The following is a 24,187-nucleotide window of genomic DNA, read 5'->3' on the forward strand; positions in this document are numbered from 1 at the left end:
AAGATTTCTAGTTTTGCCATGTTCTAATTTCCCTGTTCAATTGTTGTGTGCAAACCTGCTTCCTTTCCAAGATATGTTGTGAAACCGTGGTATTACTTAACCTGTTGAAGTGCTTGAATTTACTACATTGCAAAATATTTTTACATATAAGCAATAGTTACAAAGCTAGCCATCAATTGAGCATGGACGATGATACCCTTTCCAATGTCTTTTGAAGTGAAGTGCTTTCTAAGTTGGTAAAATGCAATTTTGTACAGTTTTATTTCGGCTACTGCAGTTAGCAAAGTGTATAGATCCCATTTGGAAACACTTTTACATGTATTTATAGCAGGAGTCTTCGGACTGGGGACAGGCCCCCCAGGGGGCCTCAAGTGATCCCAGGGAGGAAGGCTCTGACCAAAAGAACCATTATGCTGATAGTACTTTGTTTTCAGCAGAAAGAAAATGAGCCGCAGTAAGCTGCTCTGTAATGGGCCATCACTAAAATATTTTGTCATTTATATCCTGGTTGGGAGGAGGTGTCAAAAGGAAAGGAACTGGGGAGGAGGTGTCCAAGTGAAGGGACTCCAAATATTCTTCAAAACCAGAACTTAACTGCAATGTTTAAATAAGTCTAGCCGTATTTAAACATTGCCAGTTAAATAGAATAATTGTGAATAATTTTGAGAGGGGGCTCCTATGATTTCTTTTCCCCATGGGGGAGGAAGGGGGCAGCATGAAAAGGTTTGAAGACCACTGATTTATAGTCTCATTATGACGTTCTTGTTGCAGTGATTTAATCACTTTCAAAGCGTGTCCAAATATAGTGTATGTTTCTCAGGCATGAAAATAATGCTACTTATCAAAACTCGATGCAATTCTGTAATTTTCAATCCATTGTTAAAGTTTCTCTCTTAAGTGATCTTTGGATTAGAAGCAAAAATACTTGTCGACCTGGTATTTATTTTTGTGGCACTCACCTCTTCATGTGGTTCATAATGATGATGTGAACATAGTCCAAGGTCATACATACATCTTGTGACTTTGTCACTTCAGGAAATGTAGAATTGCATTGCAGGAGAGGATTCATTTCAGCCCCATGGTCTTCTACCTTTAGAGGAAAAATAATCCATTCTTTATCTGACCTCTGCAGCAAACCAGTCATATTTAACTTTCATGCTTCCTGGGAAGAGGTTTCTTACCTCTATAGTTAGTGGTGAAAACTAACTCCTTGGGACCGTGATCAGGAGGTTTTCCTCCATCTTCAGCGATGTCCTATTGGGTGCCCCATCTGGGCATCTGTGGGAAGATGAGCTGTGTAGATGAGTGCTACCCTCTGGCCAAACCTTCCTACCTCATGTGGTGTCTTGCATTTTGCACACTAAAGTTGCTTAGGTTGGAGGATGACCATGTAGGCAGCAAACCACATCTATGGAGGCTGTAGCCACTCTGGGTGGCCCATTCAACTTCCTCATTGATTCTAAACATTATATTAAATCTGCTTGGGAGACTGTAATCATTGGCAAAAACCAATTTCAGGCCACAGTCCAACCTTAAGTGTGCTCAGAGGGCTTTCTTTAATGACTTTAAAGCAATCATTTAATTCCTTTACAGATGTAAGAACTGCCTTAATACGAGTATCAGAAGCAAACTTTGGCTTTTTTGTAGAGGTGAATGTTTCATTAATCCCCAACAGCCAATCTTTAAAATGTCGACTCTGCCTAGAGAATCGTGGCCCAAGCTTAGAATTGGAAAATCACTGTTTCATAGCTAAAGGAGTTTGGGATTGTGTTGTGCACCCTACTCTCCCTATTCATATCTATTTTAATTGGTTCCTTACTCTGAATTTCCCTATTGGTTTGGCCCTACCACTGACCAATAAAATTTGTGTTTACCTCTCAAATAATTTATCTAAATCTTTGGAAGTGTTAATTCTCGGTCATAAATCTGCCATGCCCACCTCAAAGCATTTAGTGGTCACAATGAACAGTATATTAGCTGCGCCTATTTTGTTGCATGCTTAATATTATGTTTCCCTTTTAGGACACCCTAATTCTCAAAACCTAATTTATACATAATTAAATATGTGCATGCTCTCTTTGTCATTTCTAAATATAGTGGAAACGTAATAAGCTGAACCTTGTATAGTCTAGAACTTCATAATAACTTGACTTAATGCAGAGCTTTGGCATTCATCACATGTTCAACTTCAGTGGGCCATAGCAAATGCATCTCTTGAAGTATTGTCGGATACTTCTACAGAAAGATGTTCCACGAAAAAGAGGCTCAAGATCCGTATTGGGCAAAATTACGTTAGGACCTTTTACTTTTAGGATAAAACTGAACACCAGTTCGCATGCCTTTTTGTACCATGTCATCATTGGTGATGCTCATGATTGAAATAACAAAATGTGCTTACCTTGGCTTGGAGATTATCTTTGGAAATAGCCATTAGAAAGTTAGATGTTCAGCAGCACACTTTTGCTGGTTAGTGTAATTTATAGTTTGAACCAGCTACTTAAAAAGATTTTGAGGTTTCCCACAAGTCCCTATTACAGTACTATTTATTGTTTTATATAGCAGAAGGCCAGTCTGCAATGGCATCTAGAACAATTAGATATATGCTAACATAAAGACAGAAATACAAATCAGGGGTTTATAGCGTCTACCTATTCAAACAACGGATGAGTGCTAACACAAATACATTTTTGAATTGTACAGTAAAAACGATTGGCATAACCCAGAAAGAATCGAGACAGGGACCAAACCCAAAAAAAAACATTGCAAAAAACATGAACAAAAATTATTCACATCATAAGCAAAGATGGAGAGAGTTCAATGTAGGCTCATAGTCCACAAAAGAGCTTAACTTGAACAAAGGCATTGCTAATCCAGGAAATGACTGTCTCCTTTTATTGTAGACCTGGAACATAAAAATGATCTTTTTATGGCAGTGGTTCTTGAAAGTCTCCCTGAACAAAGTGATTGGCTTTTCCTGGAAGGAGTGGCCTTCTTTAGCCTGCGCATGTGGCTTACGTTTTTGGGAGTGCAGTTGATGTTTAGGGTGTGAGAGCTTGTTCAAATGTATTGCACTTCCCTCATTATACAAGGGTATGAGGGATATAGGATAGGCTATCCTCCTTGGCTTCCCATTCCTCCCCCGTAGCACACACTCTGCTAACTCCTGCATTGTTTCCTCCACGATTGTGCTGTCTCCTTACTTACCTTCTGAATTTGTATAGTGGCCTTCCTTACTTAGTCCTGCAGCAGCCCGTCCCTCCTTAGTGCACCAGCTCCGGTTCTTGGCATTTGTTTAATCACTCCAGTCTCTTGTATCTCACAGGATTCTACAGCATTTACTGACTCCTGGCGCATGTAGTATTTATGTACCTGCCTAGTTTCCCACCGCTACTTGCGCTTTACTGCTGCAGTCAGGATGATTTTCTTTGCATTCTGGGACTTGTAGTCCTGTTACTCTCATAAAACCTGCACCAGAAGCCTCCGAATGCAAGGCAAAAACCTCAACCAAGAGCAGCTACTCGCATTTGGATCTGGGAAACCTGGCAGCACTGTTTACCCTAGGCTTCTTTTAGCTCCCCTCACTCCATGACCCTTCCTCAATGTCCCCTTCTTTCAGGATTCCGGTGCTCTCACTTGTTCCTGGCTCAAATACTTCTTGCTTCCTCTATAATTCAGTAGCACTCCATCTCCACTGGGCTCTGCAGAACTGCTTCCCTTCAGTTCCCTACAGTTCTCGTCCGTCGAGGCACCTACTGCACCCTCTTCCTGTAGTGTTCCTTCTCTCAAGATACAACTTTACCTCTCCTCATGGCGGGCCTCTGCCCTGCTCCATTGCATTCTTCACATTTCAGACCTTGTCGCTGATTATTTTAATATTTTTAACGATACAACTGCCTATGAAACTGAGTCCAAGTCTAACCCTCACAATGATGCCGATAAATATTTCACAACCACTTTGTAGTTTGCTTGTTTTGGGCTTGTTTCACAAATATTTATGCTGGTTTGCTTTTCCATCCTCACCTCGATTAATTAAAAGGTGAAAAAGTAGTGAGGTTTTTTTAGCTGTTGAGATGCCCTTCCCTGTCAAAAGATGAAGCCACAGCTCCCCAGAGGAGCATTACCCACAATTTGAAAAACACTTTTTTGGCAAGATGAATAGTTTTTCCGAAATTAATAGCTTTGAAGGCCAAATAGGATAGTATTTATCGCATCCTTTAGGCTAATGTGAGTGGTGCAGGAGAGGCAGTATTGAAATCTATCCTTGCCTAAAGGCAGTGGTTGAAATGGAGTTACAGAGGTGCAGGTACACTATACCAGAGTACCTATTTACTTTTGAAAAGTGCCAGCACTCCAATTAAAAGTATTGCATTTCTGCTTCGAAATGTAGGTACCGTCCCTGTCAGAATAAAAGGACAGGTACTCCGTACCGGCCCATTTAAAACCCTGCCTAAAGAGAAACCAATGTAAGCACACACTGTAGCATAGTTGTAATCTGATCCCGACCATGGGCATCATAATGTGGGTATGGGTTAGCCAAGTAGGGCAGCATTTATTGGGTCCTAGAGAGATGGAGATCAAGGCTTACCCATCAAATAAAAACTAGACTATGCTAGTACCATGGAACATAACCTACGCGCTGTAGTACTGTGTAGATGAATGTTTATTAGTACACTTTTTTCTAAATAACGAATGTTAAGTCATGTTTATTTTCACTGGTTAAGCATAAATATACATTTGTACACTTATCCGAAACCTAATTTAATCTTGTTTCTGATATTATTAACTTAGAATTGGGCAGTCACCGAAACTACAGGTTAGATTAATGAATCTCACTTTTTACCCTCGCAGTGAGCATACACATCCAAAACATTTTGTTTTCAAAATTTGACATCATAAAAAATAACTTCTGCCCAAGGAACAGAACGCTAACGCTTCTCAGCTGAGCCAAAGTGGTAGTGCATTTAGCTAACCCCAGCCATGAACGTAAACCGGGCCGGCTCTAGGGCGGTGCGACCGCACCGGGCGTTGACTTGAGGTGGGGGCATGTTTTCTGAAAATGTGTATTCTCATTTTAAAAGCACCTGCTGCCTTGTTCCTGGCCTCCAGCAACTTTCATACATCAATTAAAATGCCAAGAGAAGTCCCGTGATTAATCGTCTTCCTGGAAAGAGACTGGAGGTTTGTCTAGTGGAAATTTTGACTCATCTTAAGGTAGCGCAGACCGTTAAAATACCTGCTGCTAAGAAAGTGCACCATGCAGACAACGAAGTGCATATAAATAGGTCAGTGGGTTACTGCTTCTGTAAGAAAGCTCCTTTTGTTACTTGTCGTTTAGAAGTCAAAATCCTAATACAGAACATTGAGCTGTTAACTCCCTAGAGCTGCTGCAAACGGCAAGGTATATGTTAGAGCTATATGTTTTTTGCCCAGTCTTTTATTATCCTAATCTTGTGAAAAGGGTTCATTTGGGTAGAAAACAATTCTTATTATGAAAGAGAATCCTTAACGATGATGTAGTTTTAAATTCTGAATTTGTGCCTTTTCTGAATAAGAACTTTAAAACTATATTGCCTACCAGTATCGATGACATGCCACTCCTACACTACACCTTGTAGTACTCTCTGATGTAACATTTCTTATACACTGATTTACACACATATGATTGTCTCTGTGCAATGTGTGTGTGGTATAAAGTGCTCTGACACCTTACACTGGTATGAGTGGTGCTATAAAACTAAATGAATCTGATAGACAGTGGTTATGGAGACTTGAGAGGCACTGTTAAAGGGTGCTAGTGAGGGAATCCGTGGCAGAGGTGGTCATGTGGGGGGTGCCAACAGACATTGTCGTATAGGGTGCCACCAGCGCTAAAGCCGGCCCTCTAATGTTAATAGTTTGAAGGACGTGTCCTGTAATGGCTGGATCGGTGGGAAGAGCTAACATTACTACTCTATTCTGAGTTTGGTTCAAGGGTACCCATTCTGTTTATCCACTGGTCACTGCTTGACATTCTTTGTAAAGTACGTTTTACAGGGATTAATACATATTTGAATGAAATTACTATTCCAGGTGTGAGTATTTGTTACTCATAAAGAAACGGGAGTTTGTCGATCAGATACAAGCAAGATTTCCTCATCTTCTTGAGCAGGTAAGATGTTTTTATGCTGGGCTGTAGACCATTAATAAAGGTGAAATTCTGCTTTGTCTACACTTTAAATGCATTGGTTACTATATTTAAAGGCATTGTTTGCAGTAAAAGCTCCTGTTCTTCATTTGCCAAATGTCATCTTTCACGCCTTTATATTTGTCGCTATTTCTCCAATTTTTATTTTTTTAACTAGTATTCGGAATAGTGAATTGGACTAAACTGTGCTTACAATTCAGTGAGATGGAGCTTGGCATCCATTCTTATTTGTAGTTCTTTATTGACATGTTCGCATTGGGCAGACTGTCTTTTGGTCCAACTGCCCTATCCAATGGACATTGGGAGGCTGTCTTGAAAAGTGAATCTATCTTTCTAGCCATTTCGATTGTAGCCCTTTAGATTCTAGAAGTATCCACCACTTTAAAAAAAAAAAAAAAAATTAATTAAACAATGGCTACTGGTCCCACCATAGCTTGTGGTAGGTGCTCCTAGTGACTATAGATGACTCGCCACTGGAAACTTTTTATGGCAACTGAGCATTTCTATTACACAGGTACCTGCTTTTTAAAATCAGTCTTGGAGGATCTAGTTGGAAGTAGTCCACTTTTTTGCCATCTATTGCCAGAAAAGACAAAATGGACCGTTATGGTACTGGCTGTGACCCTAGTAGTTACCAAGGGCTACCAGGGGAAGCTAAATAAGTCGCCACAGGTTCCAGAGAATAGAAATTCTGTTCTTTATGCGATGGGGTTATGGGATTGACAGTTTAGAAAACTATAGCTCTGAACTATTTTTGAGGTGCCTACTTTTATTCTAGAGCATGTTTGGATACCACAGCTAGGTAGAGCAAAGTAAAGCCAGAGTGCAAGTGTAACAGCCTGTATTCTGCCACTTAAAAGTTTATTTTTAGTTGTGAGACCCGAGTGCTTCCGTACGTTGTAGAACTGTATGAACGCTTCTCCCAATGATTAACATTGGCCGTATAATGCTCATTGGTGAACAAAGTTCTAGCAACTACTGCAATGGTGTGAATTCACATTTAAGGTTAAATTACAGGCTGAAAAGATGCTAGGCCCTTCTGGTTTTCTTTTGTTTCAAAGTTTATATACACTTTTTGATTATCGGTCATTAAAGTTTTTGTTTTTTTAGTTTTTATTTATAAAGTAAAACGCTGACTGGACTTTGAGTTTATTATGTATTATTTAAGGTGTCTTACCATATTTTGGGTTTCCAAGCCCCTTCACGTTCAGCAGTAAGGCTTCATTGCTCACACTTGGGGCCTCATGTAGGTAGCATACCAGTTACCACTTCTTAAATACCGAACGTTACCGAATCGGTATTTAAGAAGTGGTAACTCGTATGTAGGTAATGAGTCGGTAATTTTTACCGATTCGTTACAATTCGGTAATTACCAAATCGGTATTTACCGATTCGGTAATACCTCATTACCGAATCGGTAAATACCGATTCGGTAATGGGGGGAACACTTGCAAGGGTGGCAGGGTGTCACATTGACACCCTGTTGCACCCCTGATTCGGCCATGTGTGCACATGTGGCACACATACATGCCCTAAGGGCATGTATGTCTGCCACATTGCACACTTCTAAGCGCTATCACATGCGTTTACACAACCATACATTATTTACCACCAACTATTAGTTGGTGGTAAATACCGACTCAAAACATCACCCACACACTCCCCCTACATCTCATTTTTGTATTCGGAATTTACCGAATCGGTAAAATTACCGATTCGGTAATTTTACCGATTCGGTAAATTACCGAATACAAAAATGATCCCCCTACATACCAAAAGCCAAAATACCGGTCGGTAACGGTATAATTACCGAAAATCGGCCGTTACCGACCGGTATTTGGCTACCTACATGAGGCCCTTGATAGCTGGGGTTGCCGTCTTTCTAAAAAAAATGTCAGGCATTTGTTTACATTTTAGTATTCTGGATGAACCAGAAGGTGATGGATGCAAAATGTTGTGTTTTTTTAACCTGGCAGTTATCCCTCTTTTTGCTTCAATAATAATCCCTGACACCACCTTACTTAACTCTCAGATGATAAGTCAACATTTCAGATTGGATCATCTATGCCTGTAGGCTTCCTGAACAGAGCTGCCTCAAAATTCATAATTTCAGCTTTAAGGCCACCAACACAGACCAGTCATTTTGTTAAATGTTGGAGCTGTGTGCACTTTTATGTCATTTGGTGCAAGGCCTTCTCTCAACCAAAATGAATGCTTCATTCACTTCAGCCTTAATGAAGAGGTAATCCTCATACCACCAAAAGAGGGCTGGATCAGCTATTCTTTAGGAGTATCCTGCATCTTTATCGCAGTAAGGAGTCTTGCCGATGCAGAAGTATTCCTTTTCATCTTCGTCTGCACCCCTTCTAAAGGCAAACAGATGTATACATTCAGGACAAATTATTTGGTACCTCTACCAAATACAATAGTTCATTGTGGGAATCATTTGAGCGCTTAATTGAGTGCATGTCCGGAGCTTAAAAGAACAAGACTTGTGGAATTTATCATTTAGAAATTGGAAGATTCAGGCCAGGTTATAAGTGCAGCAGCAAACCTTTCTGCCCATGTCACGTCAGCGCCTTGAGACAGTCGTGTGTGTCTCACCCAAAGCAACAAACAAGATACTCAAAAGGAGGTTAGTCCATATCATTCCGTTTTTCTTCCTCCATATTTAGTCCCTGCGGCAGCTGGGATTTCAATATAAAGGTCGGGAATGAAAGATTGGGCTTTGAATACGGAAAGTAATTTACTAGATCTCAATATGAAGTTCTGCGTATAGAGATGCACAACAGAATGTTACAGCACCCTATTATATTAACAAGAGCAGCAGTAGCCAACCCCACCCACCACCACCAAAGGTAGAGAATCTGTGTCGGAGGTAAATTTCAAAGCCTTTAACAAACATTAGATGACTATCTCCTCCCTTTATGTCTACCATTAAATAACCAGGATAATGCAAATCCTCACCACTGTCATCAAGGATGGCTGTACAATCAATATCGTATAAAAGAGATGTGTGTTAAAGAACAATATCCTACTCCTAAACTTCCATCCTTATTGACTGCACCAGGAGTTCTACTTACTCTTAAATAATAAACCGATAGTAAAAAGTGCCCAAGTCCCAAAGGATCAAATGGAGAGACTACTGTTACATTTGTTTAAAAAAAAGTTGAATTAAGATCAGCTAATAAATGAAAGTTGTAAATATCCCATTTGTCTCTAATCTACTAAATGCTCAGCAGACCCACTATGTATATTTTGATATTACAATTGCAGATTTTCATTGTACAACAAAAGGTCCCAATACAAGGTTTTACCATTTGGCCTGATATCCCCTCTGTATGCATGCCTCTGGTAGCATCTCTCTTCAGAAGAGAGGAATCCATTGTGGTAGGGTACACTTCCATGATCCAATCCTCCACCTAAGCATAGACCAGTTCTGAAACGCTTTTACATAAGCCTGCAAATATGAGGTTGTAGATAAGGCACAGCAAATCAGCATCCCCCCTTAAGATTATATAATCTGTCTTTTGGGGATATTTTCAAGAGTGTATCTTTCAGAGAAAACATCTCCTGTTTCTACTTGCTATATCTTGTACCTGCTGGCATCTGTGGCCGCTACATTAACTTTAGATTTCTACAAGAATGTCTAGAGGATAGGACCAGCTAACCATCCGCAATGCTAGGATCTCTCTCTGTAGTACTATTAAAAAAAAAAAAAAAAAAAAACTTTCAGTAAGGCATCGAGCCTAATTGATGGGGATTGCCCCTGTGATTAACAGGTCAGCTGTTCTTTTCTTTGTGTTTGCCCTCTGTTACCCTTCTGAAGATGGTAATATTTAAAGTTGTGGAATCCATGGAGAAGATGGCCCTGATAGCTCTGGTGTGATCACTCCAGTAGTGGTTTTCCTGACCTCTCATTTTGCAGAAGACACACAAGAGATTACTGTCATGATTACAGGGGATGGGGAGGTTCTAAGTCAACTACAATCACAATTTTTTTTAAATAAGAATGTTTATTGGCATTTTAATAGTACAAAATAAAGGATACGCCATCTTTGTTTGGCAGCACATATTAGTTACTCATAATAACAATCAAAACGATTGAGAAGTGAATGTAGACATGTTAAGAAGGCAACCCAGATATATAGTTCATAGATTTATAGAAATAGGTCTTAAAAACGATTTGCCAAAACGGTAATGTAGATGGAAACTATCCTTACAAGCTGTTAAAAAAAAAACATACATTTTATTCATGTCTTGCATGGGGATGTAGTCCGTCAGTTACAACATTCAACCACATTAACTATAGTGCTTCTAAACACCTGCAGGGTGGGCATACAAAGCTCCCTCGCGATTGGATGAAAATTCTGAAGGAGGCATGGAAGTGCTTGTGCATATGGGCTATAGCCATAGGATCATTTCTTGTATATGTTAGGAACTCAAACTTTTTCACATGTACCGGTCAAAAGCTGGTTTTAAAAGGAGTCCCCTCTGTAAAAATAAATAGCCTTAATTTTAAAGCAGTCTTTTCTAATTCAGTTAATCTATTTGCATTGATGCATAAAGCTGACCATCCTCTTTATTGACATTTGTCTACTAGAATGCAATTCCTGCTGAAAGTTATTACCGTTTTTTTTTCTTTTTAATGTGGTGTCTCTGGTTTACCGCTATTTTGTGATTTTCATATAAGCCAAAACCAGCTTTCTTCTACAGAAAAAACACTTTGCACAGGAGATGTAAAGAGACCATTATTAGAGGACTCCAATATGATCAACGGATTTAGAAATCAAAAGCAGCTCTTTCTCAACCAGTTTGCAAACTTTTAAATATCTGAACAGTTTATGGCTTAGTGTAGACTGTAGAGTTTAATTTGTCACATTAAAAGTAGCCTAATCAACCCCTTCTGCGCATGCCTAAAACTCATCCCACTGGTGGCAAGGTGGTGATTGATGGTTGCCAAACTTTGGGTCATTCTAATTGAAGAAAGTTGCAGAGCAGCAATGTGGAGGTGGTTCCGGATCTGGGCTGTGGCTCCAAACTAGACTTGCAAGTGGGTTATTTGTAGAACATATTCTTCTTAGGTCAGAGAAGACCTTGTGATGATTGTTTCTTGTATTCTGTTCCTCCATTATGGATAATTCATTAACAGCCCTCCTGCCTCTCTGGAAAAGCTGAAAACACTCGAGGAAATCGGAGTGAAAGTTATTTCTCTAATTTGGCATCAGAAATTGTCGAGGCATAGGGTGGTGTTTGCCTGCTTCAGCCCAGACCACTCTTTTACCTGCAAATTAAAGCCTATCCTAAAAAACCTTTTCTTTTCCTCCTATAAAAATTCTACATTTCTATACTGACTTGTATACACCTTACAGTACATACATTATATGGAACTACAGAATGGAACTTAAGTTAGAGACTGTAAATAAAAAGTGTTTCCTATCAATACACCCTCATTAATTTTATGAGATCATGCCTTAAGTAAATAATGGTCATGTATTAAAATATGAGTTGATGATTAATAAAGTTTGTTTTTGGGGGTTAAGCTTGGTTGCAGAACTGCATTCAGTCTGTCTTTAAAAACCTAATAACTTTTTTACCTTGTCTTTTTTTATTTTCAGTTGTATTCTACTTCTGACACCCCTGTCGATGAGACAGAGAGGCCAAGTACGTACATTTGATTACTTGTTTTAAGTTCATTCTATTTTAGGAAGTGTGATTTAGTTAGTGAGATTTGCTAAAGAAATTCACATCTCTTTTGTACATTTAATGATCTTCGTAATAAGCCTCTGCAACTGTACTTTGGTGGAACTTCCAAGTCTTGTATCTGATAATGAGAATGATCATCTGCATCTTATCTAGCCTGTGAGTGAGTGCCAGTGTCTGCCCATTTGAGTAACAAACGAAAACAAGCATTGGAATAGCCAATAGGTCTCGCCTTTGGGACCTTTATGAGTGTTTAGCCATGCAACAGTTGCATAACTAAATACTTATAAGGTCCCAAAAGCGAGACATCTGGGCTATGCCAATGCTTGTTTTTTTAAACGGTCGTGACCTACAAACACCAGCCGTGTCGATACAATACTGGCCAGGAAGCAACACTATGACTTATTAACTTCTATGTTGTCTATATTAAGTAGCTTCCATATACAATGTGGGAACACCACCACCTTGTGGACAGTTGTAGTAACAATGAGCAACAAGGAAGCATCGACTTCAGGAATCTGAAAGAAAGCTCTCGTATCTTGAAAGCTGATGACCCATGACGAGCGAGGAAAGCCATATGGCGCCTCTGCTCGTAAGCGCGTGCCTGCGCACCTGCACGCAAGCTCTAGGCCACAGTGTAGTACTTTGAAAAGCCCCTTACTAAAAGTCGCGCAGCAGCGCATGCGCTGATCTAGGCTCGACCTAAAAAAGAGGTTCAGCAACAGTTGTACATTGTGCAGCATTCTCAGAAGCTCACTATTTCGGACTTCATTAATATTTAGGGATACGTATTTAAGTTCACAGCAAAGAATATAATTGATGGTGTCTGTATAAATGCGAAGACCTTTGTAATTTATTAATTTACCCCTTAACAGTTTTTCATTTGGATCCTGGAGAAAACAACACGGAGGATGCCATAATGATGAACACTCCTGTTGTTCAAGCTGCCTTGGAGATGGGCTTTAGCAGGAGACTTGTGAGGCAGACTGTGCAGAGTAAAATCCTGGCAACCGATGAAAATTATAAGACCGTGAATGAACTTGTGTCCGATCTGCTAACTGCAGAAGATGAGAAAGTTGAAGAAGAGCGCGAGAGGAAAGCAGAAGAAATGATATCCGGTAATTTACTAATGATTTTTTTCTATAAAAAAAAAAATAGTAATTTCATAAGTGAGCATGAGGGATTTAAAATATTAAGGGGTGGAGAAATTTTATCAAAGCCATAAAGAGGAACTCAAAAGTAATATCTTAAAAAGAAACATTTAAGGGAATAAAAATAATGCATTTCCAACAGAGTCTATAGAGAAGCCCTTAAGTTATACTGACATGTTTGAGGTCAGTGTATAGACCTTCTGGGTCTTCAACAAACATGATTCTTGAATTCTGTCTTGGCCAGCCAATGCATCTAAGTTGATTAAAAAGTGGCAGCCCAATGCTGTATTGCAACAAACACTGAGGAAATTTAAATAATGTAATAGTGTTGTTGTTGGCAGCGACCTGTGGGTGCTCCTGGAGAACAATTCATTTCCTAACCAATGTTCAGTGCATGATGGCTCCATCTTCTTGGGAACAAATGTATTGAAAAGCTGCTGTACGCAGTACTTTAGACACAACAAACCATTCAAATGTGCATTAGGACTGTTTTTCAAATGCCCTGTATTTGATCTAATGCAAAAACATGGTGATAGATGGAATGCTTGAATTAATCTCCGTCACAGACAGTCACTTGGGCCACATTCCACTCCATAATTTTTCACCCACATGCCACCTCAGTTTGGACCCAGCCATGTGCAAATCAGTCTTGACCCTGCTCCCCTTTGGAACAGTCCAGCCCAAACTGCCAGGCCAGGTCCTACCTGAACCGGAACACAAACATCCTAGGACCGGTTCTCCCCTAGTTAGGGCTCTTCAGCAAGGCATACCTTGGGTCCAGTAGCACAGTGAGCACGGAACCCAGGTCTGGGTGTACCCGGCGCACTTCGGGCAACAAATGGGAAAACATCATGGTGATGGGTGGAATGAAAGAATTAATCTCGGCCACTAACAATTGCCCGGGCCGTATTCCAATACATCATTTTTCGCCCACCATGCCACCTCAGTTTGGACCCAGCCAAATGTAAATCCGTCTTGACTCTGCTCCTCATGGGAACAGTTCAGACTGAACTGCCAGCCCAGGTCCTCCCTAAACCTTAGCACAAGCAACCTAGGACTAGTTTCGCCCTAGTTAGTGCTCTTCAGCCAGTATCAAAGTGAGCCCAGGACACACGTCAGTGCAAAATAACTATGGATTGGGATGAGGCCTGAGTAATTGCCACTGGCTGAGATTAATTCATGCATTCCATTCATCCCTTTTTTGTGTACTTTGTGTCCCCCTAAGTGGAATGGGTTTGCCCAGATGTGGGTCCCGTGCACACTGGCACTGGAACCAAGCTGTACCCGGCTGATGAGCCCATAACTAGGGCAAAACCGGTCCTGGGTTGCTTGTGTTCCGGTTCTGGGAGGACCTGGCTTGGCTTTTCGGGCTGGACCGTTCCGATTGGAGTAGGACAAGACTGATTTGCATGTAGCTGGGTCCAAACTGAGGTGACATGGTGTACAAAATATGAATGGATTGGGATGCGGCCTGAGTAATTACCAGTGGCTGAGACTAATTCCAGCATTACATGCTTCACTTTTTTGTATACTGAATTTGAACTAAGCCGCTGGTGCAAATGAATGTTAAATGGTCCTTCACAGCAAATTTCCTTTCTGCTTTTGTAGATGACTTGTCTTTAATCCGGAAGAATCGAATGGCTCTATTTCAGCGTCTAACAGGTGTACTACCCATTCTGAAAAGCTTGTTATCCGCACGTGTTATAAATGAGTTTGAGCATGACATCATCAAACAGAAGACTCAGACTGTTCTTCAAGCGCGAGAACTTATAGATATGATTCTGGTCAAAGGTGATGCAGCAGCCACTATTTTCCGAAATTGTTTGAAGGAATGTGATCCATTGTTGTACAGAGATCTCTTTGGTGAGTTTAATGTGCTTCTTTTACAGAAAACTATTCTTATTGTTTTCAATGTTGGGGGGGGATAGTCCGCTACGAGATATATATGTAATACATGTGGGGCACCGTTTTACAGTACAAATACCAGCTACTGAATTGCCCATGAAAGTGGGTTGAAAATATTGCTGCATGACCAAAATTGACAATTTCTGTTGCTTAGTGAGAGAGAATGAAATATATATTATATATATATATATACACACACACAAACCATTACTTTTGGGGGAACACAGTGGGTCTGCAGGATTTCTTTTATTTTAAATAGCATGCCGCGTTTCGGCAGGAGTGCCTTTTATCAAATGCCAAATGACCCTGGGGCTCACATGTGGGTTGATGTACATGTTGCCTCTCTCTCATTGAAAGAAACCAATATATATTTATACTATCATCAAATAGTTTCTTAGCAGTTAAGAAAATAAACCCTTTTATGTATTTTTGTGTCCTATACCTACAATATTGGATGCTGGCATTACCCATTTGTTTATTTGATTTCAGGATTGGGACCCTTTGCCAATTCTTAGGCTTTTAACTCACCTGTTAGGAACTGGGCTTCATGTGATGCTCCTAGTGAAAACAAGTAGATCAGTAAACGTTTTAACAACATAAAGTTACATTTGAAGCTCAAGAGCGCACTTGGCCCTGCACGGGCCATCCTCTGGAACACCCTTCCCTTTACTTGCTCCTGTTTGCTCAAAGAGTTTGGACTTTTTATAAAGAAGATTGAGTATTGTGTTTCCTTTTTGATTTTGGGTAACTCCCTGCGTCTATGGAATCTGTAACCTCTCTGATATTTGGCTTACTGACTCAGTGTCACATATGCTGAAGATTGTAGAATTAATGTAACATTAAAGGTGCAGTGCTTGGTTAACCAGCAGCTCGTGTGCACTTGTGCTCCTTTTGATTCGGTTTCAGTTTGAGCTCTGAAGAACAGGAGTGATGCAATTTCTTTAATTGCCTCTTTCTCGAGGCAAAATTTATCAACCACAGTAAATAGACCTTATCCAGTATTGGAACTTTCATTGATTCACATGCTTAAATCATTCCCCGTCATCAAAGTGGGAGTCCAACAGTACCATAATAAAGCAGTATGTATTAACTTAGCATAGGCTAAAATGGTACTAGGCCATGAAGTTTTATAGCCTAACTATCTTTTTTTTAAAATTTATTATTATTTTTTTTTTTAAAGGGCCAAACTTTAACTATAACTAAACAGGTCATAGCGCCCTCTAGAACACTCCCAAGAGATGCTGATTTCTTCAGATTTTCACCACACTTCGTGTGTGAAGGGACTCTCCCCGAGCTCTGCTCAGGTTTTCTCATTTGAAAGCTGTTTCGTCCATGTAAGACCTGTGGGAAGAAGAATTCACGTGGATGACCCACATAAGGACTGCATTTACTGCCTTCATCCCAAGCATGAGGTAAGAGTGCAAGATTTGTCGCACTTTCTCCTCCAAACCCTGAGGGACAGCGAAGGGAGGCTATGTCCGTGGCTTCAGGAAACAAAATCCCAGAAAAAAGAATCTGAGGTGGATAGTGACACCTATTAAAGGTCTCGCCAAGGCCTAGATTCCATGATGGAGTGTCACAGGAGTCTAGAAAATCTGTAAAAACTTCTCATTAGCCTCACAGCACCAAGAAAAAGGAGAAAAAAACATTTCTCCTCAAACATCCTTGCTGGGCTCATCCACGCCATCTGACAGGGTTAAAGATTGCCCTCATACCTCGTCTGCTTCAAAATCTCTCTCTCGGCGCAGCCTTCACCCTCGACACTGAGATAGTTGATGACCACTACACTACCATCTCTTAGTCCAGACCGACGGTGAAAATGACGACAACAGCTGCCATCAGCACTCCCATCTCATCAACGAAGATTCAGGTCTTGACAAAGTCCCTACCGATGCCTCCGTCAATGACAAGGCCATCAACGGCATTGCCATCGACTATGGTCCCACCAACGCGTCTGTTAATGATGATGATGACAGTCGACAATTAAGGTTCTAAGGTCACCAGAGTCTTTTACTTCCTGAAGTCACTTCATCCAGCAAGGACTCACCTCTGCCTCCAAATCACCTGCTGGACATTGAGGATCCTGATGATGACGGTGGCCTGTTTGGTCCATCCCTCAGCCTGTCAGAGCAAAATGTTAAATGTCAGGAGGAAGATGAGGATTTTGAGGAGGAAGCACATTATTACCAGTAGTAATATCCTCCACCCCAAAAAATTACCAGCCCGCAGCTACTATTCCTACCCTCCACCTCAGCGGGATACTTTACATCTTACTGCTTCTTTGGTATAAGACTCAAGGCCATGCTTATAGACTATCGGAGGCTTTTTTCACATACTCCTGATCGACAGGATACACCACATCCTGCCACCCCTCTTGCTCCAGCACCTCTCCCAGTGCCAGCAGCTTCTACAATGACGCCTACCTTGCGTGTAGCAGCGCCAAATAGAGATGATCCATCGTCATCTGATGATGAAAGGGAAGAGGGTAGGATTCCTGACTCACAACCGAATGGGATGAATACATTGTGCCAGCACCATCCCTTCGATTTGCCTCCAGAAGATTTTGGTGGTTTCCACAACTTAATGGACCGAGCGGCTACCAGATTTCATTTCCTTATGTTCGTGAAACAGTCTGGCTGTTTCTTGTATCTTTTAAAGAGTGTGCAAGAAAGTTGATACCCTGTATGCGGATTGCGGACTACATATGGCAGGAAGGAGTCCAGGTTATGGAAAACCCTGCCACGGTAGCGGCTGTCCTCCCTCGCATTGACAAAAAATACAAGGCTTCTGAGGATCTTCCTGCCTGTTTGACAGGACATCCCAAACCAGGCTCCGTAATCTCTCATCGTAAATAATGGGGTAACCCAATAATCATCACCGGACCTGGGTGCAATGCGGGAATATAAAGGATGGTCCCTGTCTGTCTTCAGCTTGAACTCAATTCCAATATACTGAATATGTCTTGTGTCAAAACTACAACACTGGTATTAAATCCACAATAGAAACCACTACGATACTGTGATATGTTATGAATACATAGACCATAGTTACAAAGAACATAATTTACAGAAGCGCCAAAGAAACAGTAATCATTTGTAATGCATTTATTTCTTATCAAAACATAATTTTATGCATTTAGTGATAGGTAATCTCTCCGGCAGCGCGATGTAGGTTGAAAACCCCATCTACTCCAATTTCGGGCACCATCGACAAGGATGGTCGCTGTCTAGATAATATTGGCCAAAGATTTTCCACCATGTCAGCAATAACAGTGCGTGCAGCCAACGCCTTAGCGATTCTAGGCCATTATGACCACCATATGTGGTCTTATGTCAGTCCCATCATCAACCTCATCCCTGAGGTTAAACAGTCGGAAGCAAAGAATTATCCTGGAGGGCGAGTGTACTTCATCTGAAATAATGGATAGAGCCATGGACATTGCCTCCACAGGCTTCCATCAGTTGGCTGGCGCAGCTGTGCTAAGGCGCCATGGATGGTTCAAAGCGACCTTTTTAAGAACGGAGGTCCAGTCTTCGATATGGCATATGACGTGGACACAGTATTTGGCAAGCATATTGATGATGCTCTGCTTGTCATTAAGAACGAAATAGATCTAGATACTACCAAATCCCTTGGTACCCTTCAATATTGCAAAGTACCTTTTTGAGGAGTGCATGGACGCGGCTTCTCTTCCTACAGAGGTAGATTCCAGCACTCTGTCCTATCAGCCCCAATACAGACAGAGGTATTAGCAACAGTCATATCACCAATCCTCTAAAGTGGGTTTCTCCAAGCAAGGGCCTTGCAGAGCCGCGACACAGGCCCCAAACAATGACCTTGTCAAGTTACTAGCTACTCAACCATCCCATCCCTTAGGTGTGAATATATCCAGTTGCCTCTCAATGGCAAACCATCACCTCAGGCAGATAAGTATTGGACCTTGTCACCTATGGCCATACCCTGGTTTTCACAGAAAAGCCTCCAACAAACCCCCAAGGGGAGAGCCTCCCCCTCTACCCCCGTCCACCCTTACTACTTCACTTATGCTTGCCAAAGGAGCAAGAGAGGAAGTCCCGGTTGCTCAAAAAGGGAAAAGTTTCTACTCCTGTGTTTTCCTTATTCACAAGACATTCAGGAGAGTGGAGACCTATCCTAGACCTCAGGAAGCTCAGCAAATACCTCCTCAAGCAAGTCTTGTGGATGCAAACCCTTTCCAAAATTTATTATCTCAACAGTGAAGATTTCATAACCTCTTTATACCTGGAAGACGATTACTTCCATATCTCCATCCATCCCAAACACCGCAAATATCTTTAATTCACAGTAGCTGGTGTCCAGTACCAATTCAAGTTCCTCCCTTACATCCTCAAGTCAGCCCTTCGCATATTCATCAAGTGCATGGCACCAGTAGTGGCGGCACTCCGTAAACAAGGTAATCAGGTATTCCCTTACCTAGACGACTGACTGCTAAAAGCTTCAACCCCCAGAACAAGCTTCCAGAGCAGCAAAAGCTTGTCTCTTGCTCTTTGTCGAACTGGGCATCACTGTAAATTGGCGAAAGTCCTCCACCAGTCCAGTCAGACTGACATTTCTTGTAGCCGATCTAGACACAATTCGGAACAAAGCCTTCCTCTCCCATGACAGAAAAGGGAGGCTAGCACTCTTGGCTCGGAAAATGGCAAGAAAACAGTATGTTTCTGTGCGACTGTTCAAGTCGGTCTTGGGCATGATCTCATCTGCAGTAAGTTTGGTCCCATTGGCGCGCCTCAACATAAGGCCGTTACAAGAGGAACTGCAACTCCAGTGGATACAGTCGGGAGGGTCCTTCGAGGACTTGATCTCAATTACTTCCCGGATGATATCCACACTGGCATGGCGGTCCCACAAACCACTTCTCTTTCAAGGCCTCACTTTCCTACCACTGGTCCCGGATTTCATCACCACGGATGCTTCTATGAAGGGCTGAAGAGGCCACTTACAGAACCTTCAGATCCAAGGAAAGTGGTCCACAAGTCCAAGATCTCTCATCGTGAACAGCTTGGAGCTTAAGGCTATTTATCTCACAGAGCAGGTTTTCCTCCTAAAGACCGCAAATGCCTCCGAGCTGGTCCGTACCGACAATACGACCAGCATGTATTATATCAACAAACTGGGAGGAACTCTATATCTAATACTATCTCAATAAGCTCACAAGCTGTGTGGTTGGCTCACAGCCCAAGGAATCTCCTTGAAAGCTGAGCACGTTTCCGGAGTCTACATCACGCCACTGGATGCTCTCAGCAGAACCAAGGGCAGTTGCCACAAGTGGGAACTGGACCAACTGCAGTTGAATAAGATATTCTCTTTGTGGGGGAAACCAGCGCTAGATCTCTTCTCAACGGACAGCAATGCCAAATGGCAATACTTCACCAGTCAGTTTCCTCTCTTAGGGTAGCGGTGGAATGTCCTTTCAATTTCCTGGCCCGGGGATCTATGTGTACTCTCCATTTCCCCCCACCCCCACTGATTCCCAAGGTTCTCGCCAATATGAAGATGGAGCACTTCCTTCTCATATTGATCACTCCCAAGTGGCCCAGGCAACACTGGTTTTCAGAGCTTCTCCAGCGGCATCTCTCCTGACACTGAACCAGAGTCAGATATGCCACCCGGAACCAGCCTCTCTCCACTTGCATTCATGGCTCCTGAATTCTATGAGTTTCAGAATTTAGATATCACTCAGAAGTGCAGGGATATCCTCTCTAAGTCTGGAGTGAAAGGCATGACTAAAACCTTCAGCCTAAAGTGGAAAATATTCTGTCACTGGTGTCAACAAAACAACTTACTCCCATTCCACGCTTCTCCGGAACAGTTCTTACTTTATCTTCTTTCTCTCGCCAAGTCGGGCATAGTTTACTCCTCAGTCAAAGTTAACCTTACTGCAATTTCAAGGTGCAGGCGCCCGGCACAAGATCTGTCTCTCTGTTCTACAAGACTCATAAAACAGTTCATGAAAGGACTCTTCAGAGCTATCCCACCGGTGCGAGCGTCTCCTCCAGAATGGAATCTCAATGCGGTCCTCTCGCAACTAATGAAGCAGCCTTTCAAACCCATTCCTAAGGCTGAGAATTTGTTTCTTACGTGAAAGGTTGCCCTTCTCCTTGCTCTCACATCTACTAGAAGGGTTAGTGAGATACAGGCCTTTATCACTCAGGAGCCTTTTTTTCATTCGTCAGATGATTTCATACTTCTCAGGACAAACCTGAAGTTCATCCCAAAGGTCCCTTCTTAATTCCACCTCAGTGAGCCTGTCCTACTTCGAACTTTTTTCCAAACCCAGCCATACTGGCTGAACAGGCTCTTCATACTTTGGACAGCAAGCAGTGTCTCAAATTTTACCTTCACATACACTAAACTCATTCGCAGGACTGGCCAGTTAGTTGTAGCTCATGGCCAAGGTCATCAAGGCACATTAGTGACAAAGCCTATGATCCCAAGATGGATCTCGACAACAACTCTGTTTTGCCATTCCAAAGTGGCAAATCCTTAACAAGAAACGTTAAAGCTCATTCAACAAGAGCAGTGTCCACTTCTGGTGCTCTGTTTGCAGGCATCCTGCTGCACAAACTGTGCCGTGCTGCGACGTGGAAGAGCACCCACTCATTCACGCAGCACTGCTGCCTGGAATCGGCGCAGAGAAGTGACGCAGCCGTAGGCCAGGCAGTGTTACGCCATTTATTAAATAAGGTTAGTCTCTTTAAATAAATTAGTTTATTTATGTTCAAATCAAATGTTTCAAGTTATGGTCTTTTTTCTATTTGCAATCTTTTCTAAACGTCTTAAATGCTTATGTTCTCAACATATCTGTCTGGATATATAGAGAACTGTATATGTTTATATGATATGTTCAAATGGTCATATTAACCTCTACAAAGTGTAATGTTATACCCACCGTCCTCTAAGGGAATTTTCATTGGATGTATGTCGATACTTCGCATGATTTTAGTGCAATGTTTTTACTTGGCATAAACCATTACTTCGCATTTTTTCACTTACCATAAATCATTACTTCGCAAGTTTTAACTGCGCATGCATTTATAACGCAAATTGGTTATAAATGTACTATGGTTTATGCTAATTACAAACATCGCACTAAAATCGTGCTTACACTACACTACCTTACACTACTTAAACATCACTACACTACCCGAAATCCTAATACCCTACACGACCTTCCCCCCTGCCTGGACCCTACACTCTAACACTACACTTCACCACCCCCAACACTACCCTACACTACACCAACACCACACCACTACCCTAAACTCTAATACACTACTCCCTGCATGACCCTCACCCTTTCCCCAGTCCGCTCCCTACACTACAGCACTATCCTGCATGACACCCCAACACTACCCTAAACCCTTAAACACTACCCTACACAAACACCACAACAGTACCCTAAACCCTTAAACACTACCCCTGCACAACCCTCCCCGACCCCCAGTCCTGTTCCTACACCCAAACACTACCCTGCACTACACCCCAACACTACCCTAAACCCTAATACATTACCCTACACTAGCACCACAACACTACCCTAAAACACTACCCCCAGCACGACCCTACCCCCAGTCCGTTCCCTACACTGAAACACTACTGTGCATGACCCCCCCCTACACTACCCTAAAACACTGCCCTACACTACACATACACCACATCACTACCCTAAACCCTAACTCCAGCACGACCCTACACTACTCAAACATAACCCTTCAACCTAAGAGACTACCCCTGCACGACACAAAAAAACTACACTTACCTCTCTCTCTCCTCCCGATCTGGCCGTCGTTGTTTGGAAACAGAAGCTCCTTCCAAACAACAATGTGAATAGCGCATACCATTACAATGCATGCGTTGTAACAACGCTTGCGATGTAACAACTTGTGTACTAATGGTACGCTTTGTAACATCGCAAGCGTAGTAACGCTTGCACAGTAATGGTATGCACACTAGCAGCCGCGCACTAAAGGCTGTTTACCATTTTCATTATCTACAATACTGCTTGCTACTCTGATTCGAGCATATGAATATATGAAAGATCCAATAGTGGATATGAAAATAAGTTACTTACCTGTAACTGCATTTATTGAGTATTGGTATCATTCAAAAATGTACATGCGACCCACCCTCCTACACTGAGATGCTCCCCTTCTCACTAGGGATATTATCCCCATTTGTGCTTGAAAATCTGAGGAAATCGGCATCTCTTGGGAGTGTTTAGTATGACCCGATTGGTCATAGTTAAAGTTTGGTCCTCTTTAAAAAAAAAAAAAAAAAAAAAAATGTCCTGGACTAGTGCCATTTTAGCTTATGCTAAGTTAATACATCCTGCTGTATTTTGGTACCATGGGACTCGGACTTTGATGATTGGGAATGATTCAAGCAAGACACCAATACTTGATAACTGCAATTACAGGTACGTGACTTAATTTCTTCTTTTCCAGAAGCCCCCTTCCCTAATAACCATCTTGAAAGAGAAATAACTAGGTCTCTGTATGCCGGTCTTTTCTGACCTCATTAAAGCAAAGCTTGCTTAGAGAGGACTAGAATAGATGCCCTCATACAAGTACCAATGCAGTCAGTATTAAGTGCCGACTCTTTCCATTTCCAAGGCATGCCCTTACATGCTGATCTTGTATGACAAGATGAGCTCCGTGACCCAGCAGCACATCCTATGTGTAAAAGTGCACCTAGTCTTAGTTCACTGTGACACAGACCAACAACCACAACTCTTGTAACTGATATTCTGCTTAGAACAAACATTATCACCTAAGAGTTGAACTGCCCACCATATTCTCTCCTCTCCCCTTCCCATTACCTCTTCCCCGCTCATCACCATACCATATGAGTATGGGTTGTTAAGGCTACCAAGAGAGTTGTGTGCCTTAGCTTTTGTATCCAATAAAGAGCAATTAAAGAAGCATTTGTTTTGTTAATGCCAGTGGCTGCACTGGCTTTCACATTTCGGATTTTACACCTGAGACATGTAGCTTCTCTTGAGGTTACTTGGTAGATCAGGTTTTTGACCACTCAAGCCAGCTCCCTAAGGTAGATAGTCCTTAGGATTGACACTCTTTCAAGTTTTCCGGAGGACTGCGCAGATGGTGGTTTATTTTACCTCTGTTTTGAAGACCTGGTTGAGTTTTTCTGGTCGGGCAGTGAACTTTAGTTTTTTGGCTCAACTGAAAACTACCAGAGGTGTTCA

At 41.8% G+C, this 24,187-nt stretch overlaps 1 protein-coding gene across 1 annotated transcript in view; it reads left to right on the top strand.

The window, feature by feature from the left end:
• LOC146801916 (inhibitor of apoptosis protein-like) overlaps positions 1-24,187 on the top strand; it is a 48,910-nt gene that overhangs the window by 21,095 nt on the left and 3,628 nt on the right. Inside the window, exons 4-7 of the mRNA XM_085621445.1 lie at positions 6,070-6,148; positions 11,803-11,848; positions 12,763-13,005; positions 14,647-14,901. Of these exons, the coding sequence (XP_085477571.1) occupies positions 6,070-6,148; positions 11,803-11,848; positions 12,763-13,005; positions 14,647-14,901 (623 nt within the window). The remainder of the gene's footprint in view (positions 1-6,069; positions 6,149-11,802; positions 11,849-12,762; positions 13,006-14,646; positions 14,902-24,187) is intronic.

This window comes from Triturus cristatus, chromosome 8, assembly GCF_964204655.1.
Source record: "Triturus cristatus chromosome 8, aTriCri1.1, whole genome shotgun sequence".
In the NCBI taxonomy this organism is placed as follows: Eukaryota; Metazoa; Chordata; class Amphibia; order Caudata; family Salamandridae; genus Triturus; species Triturus cristatus.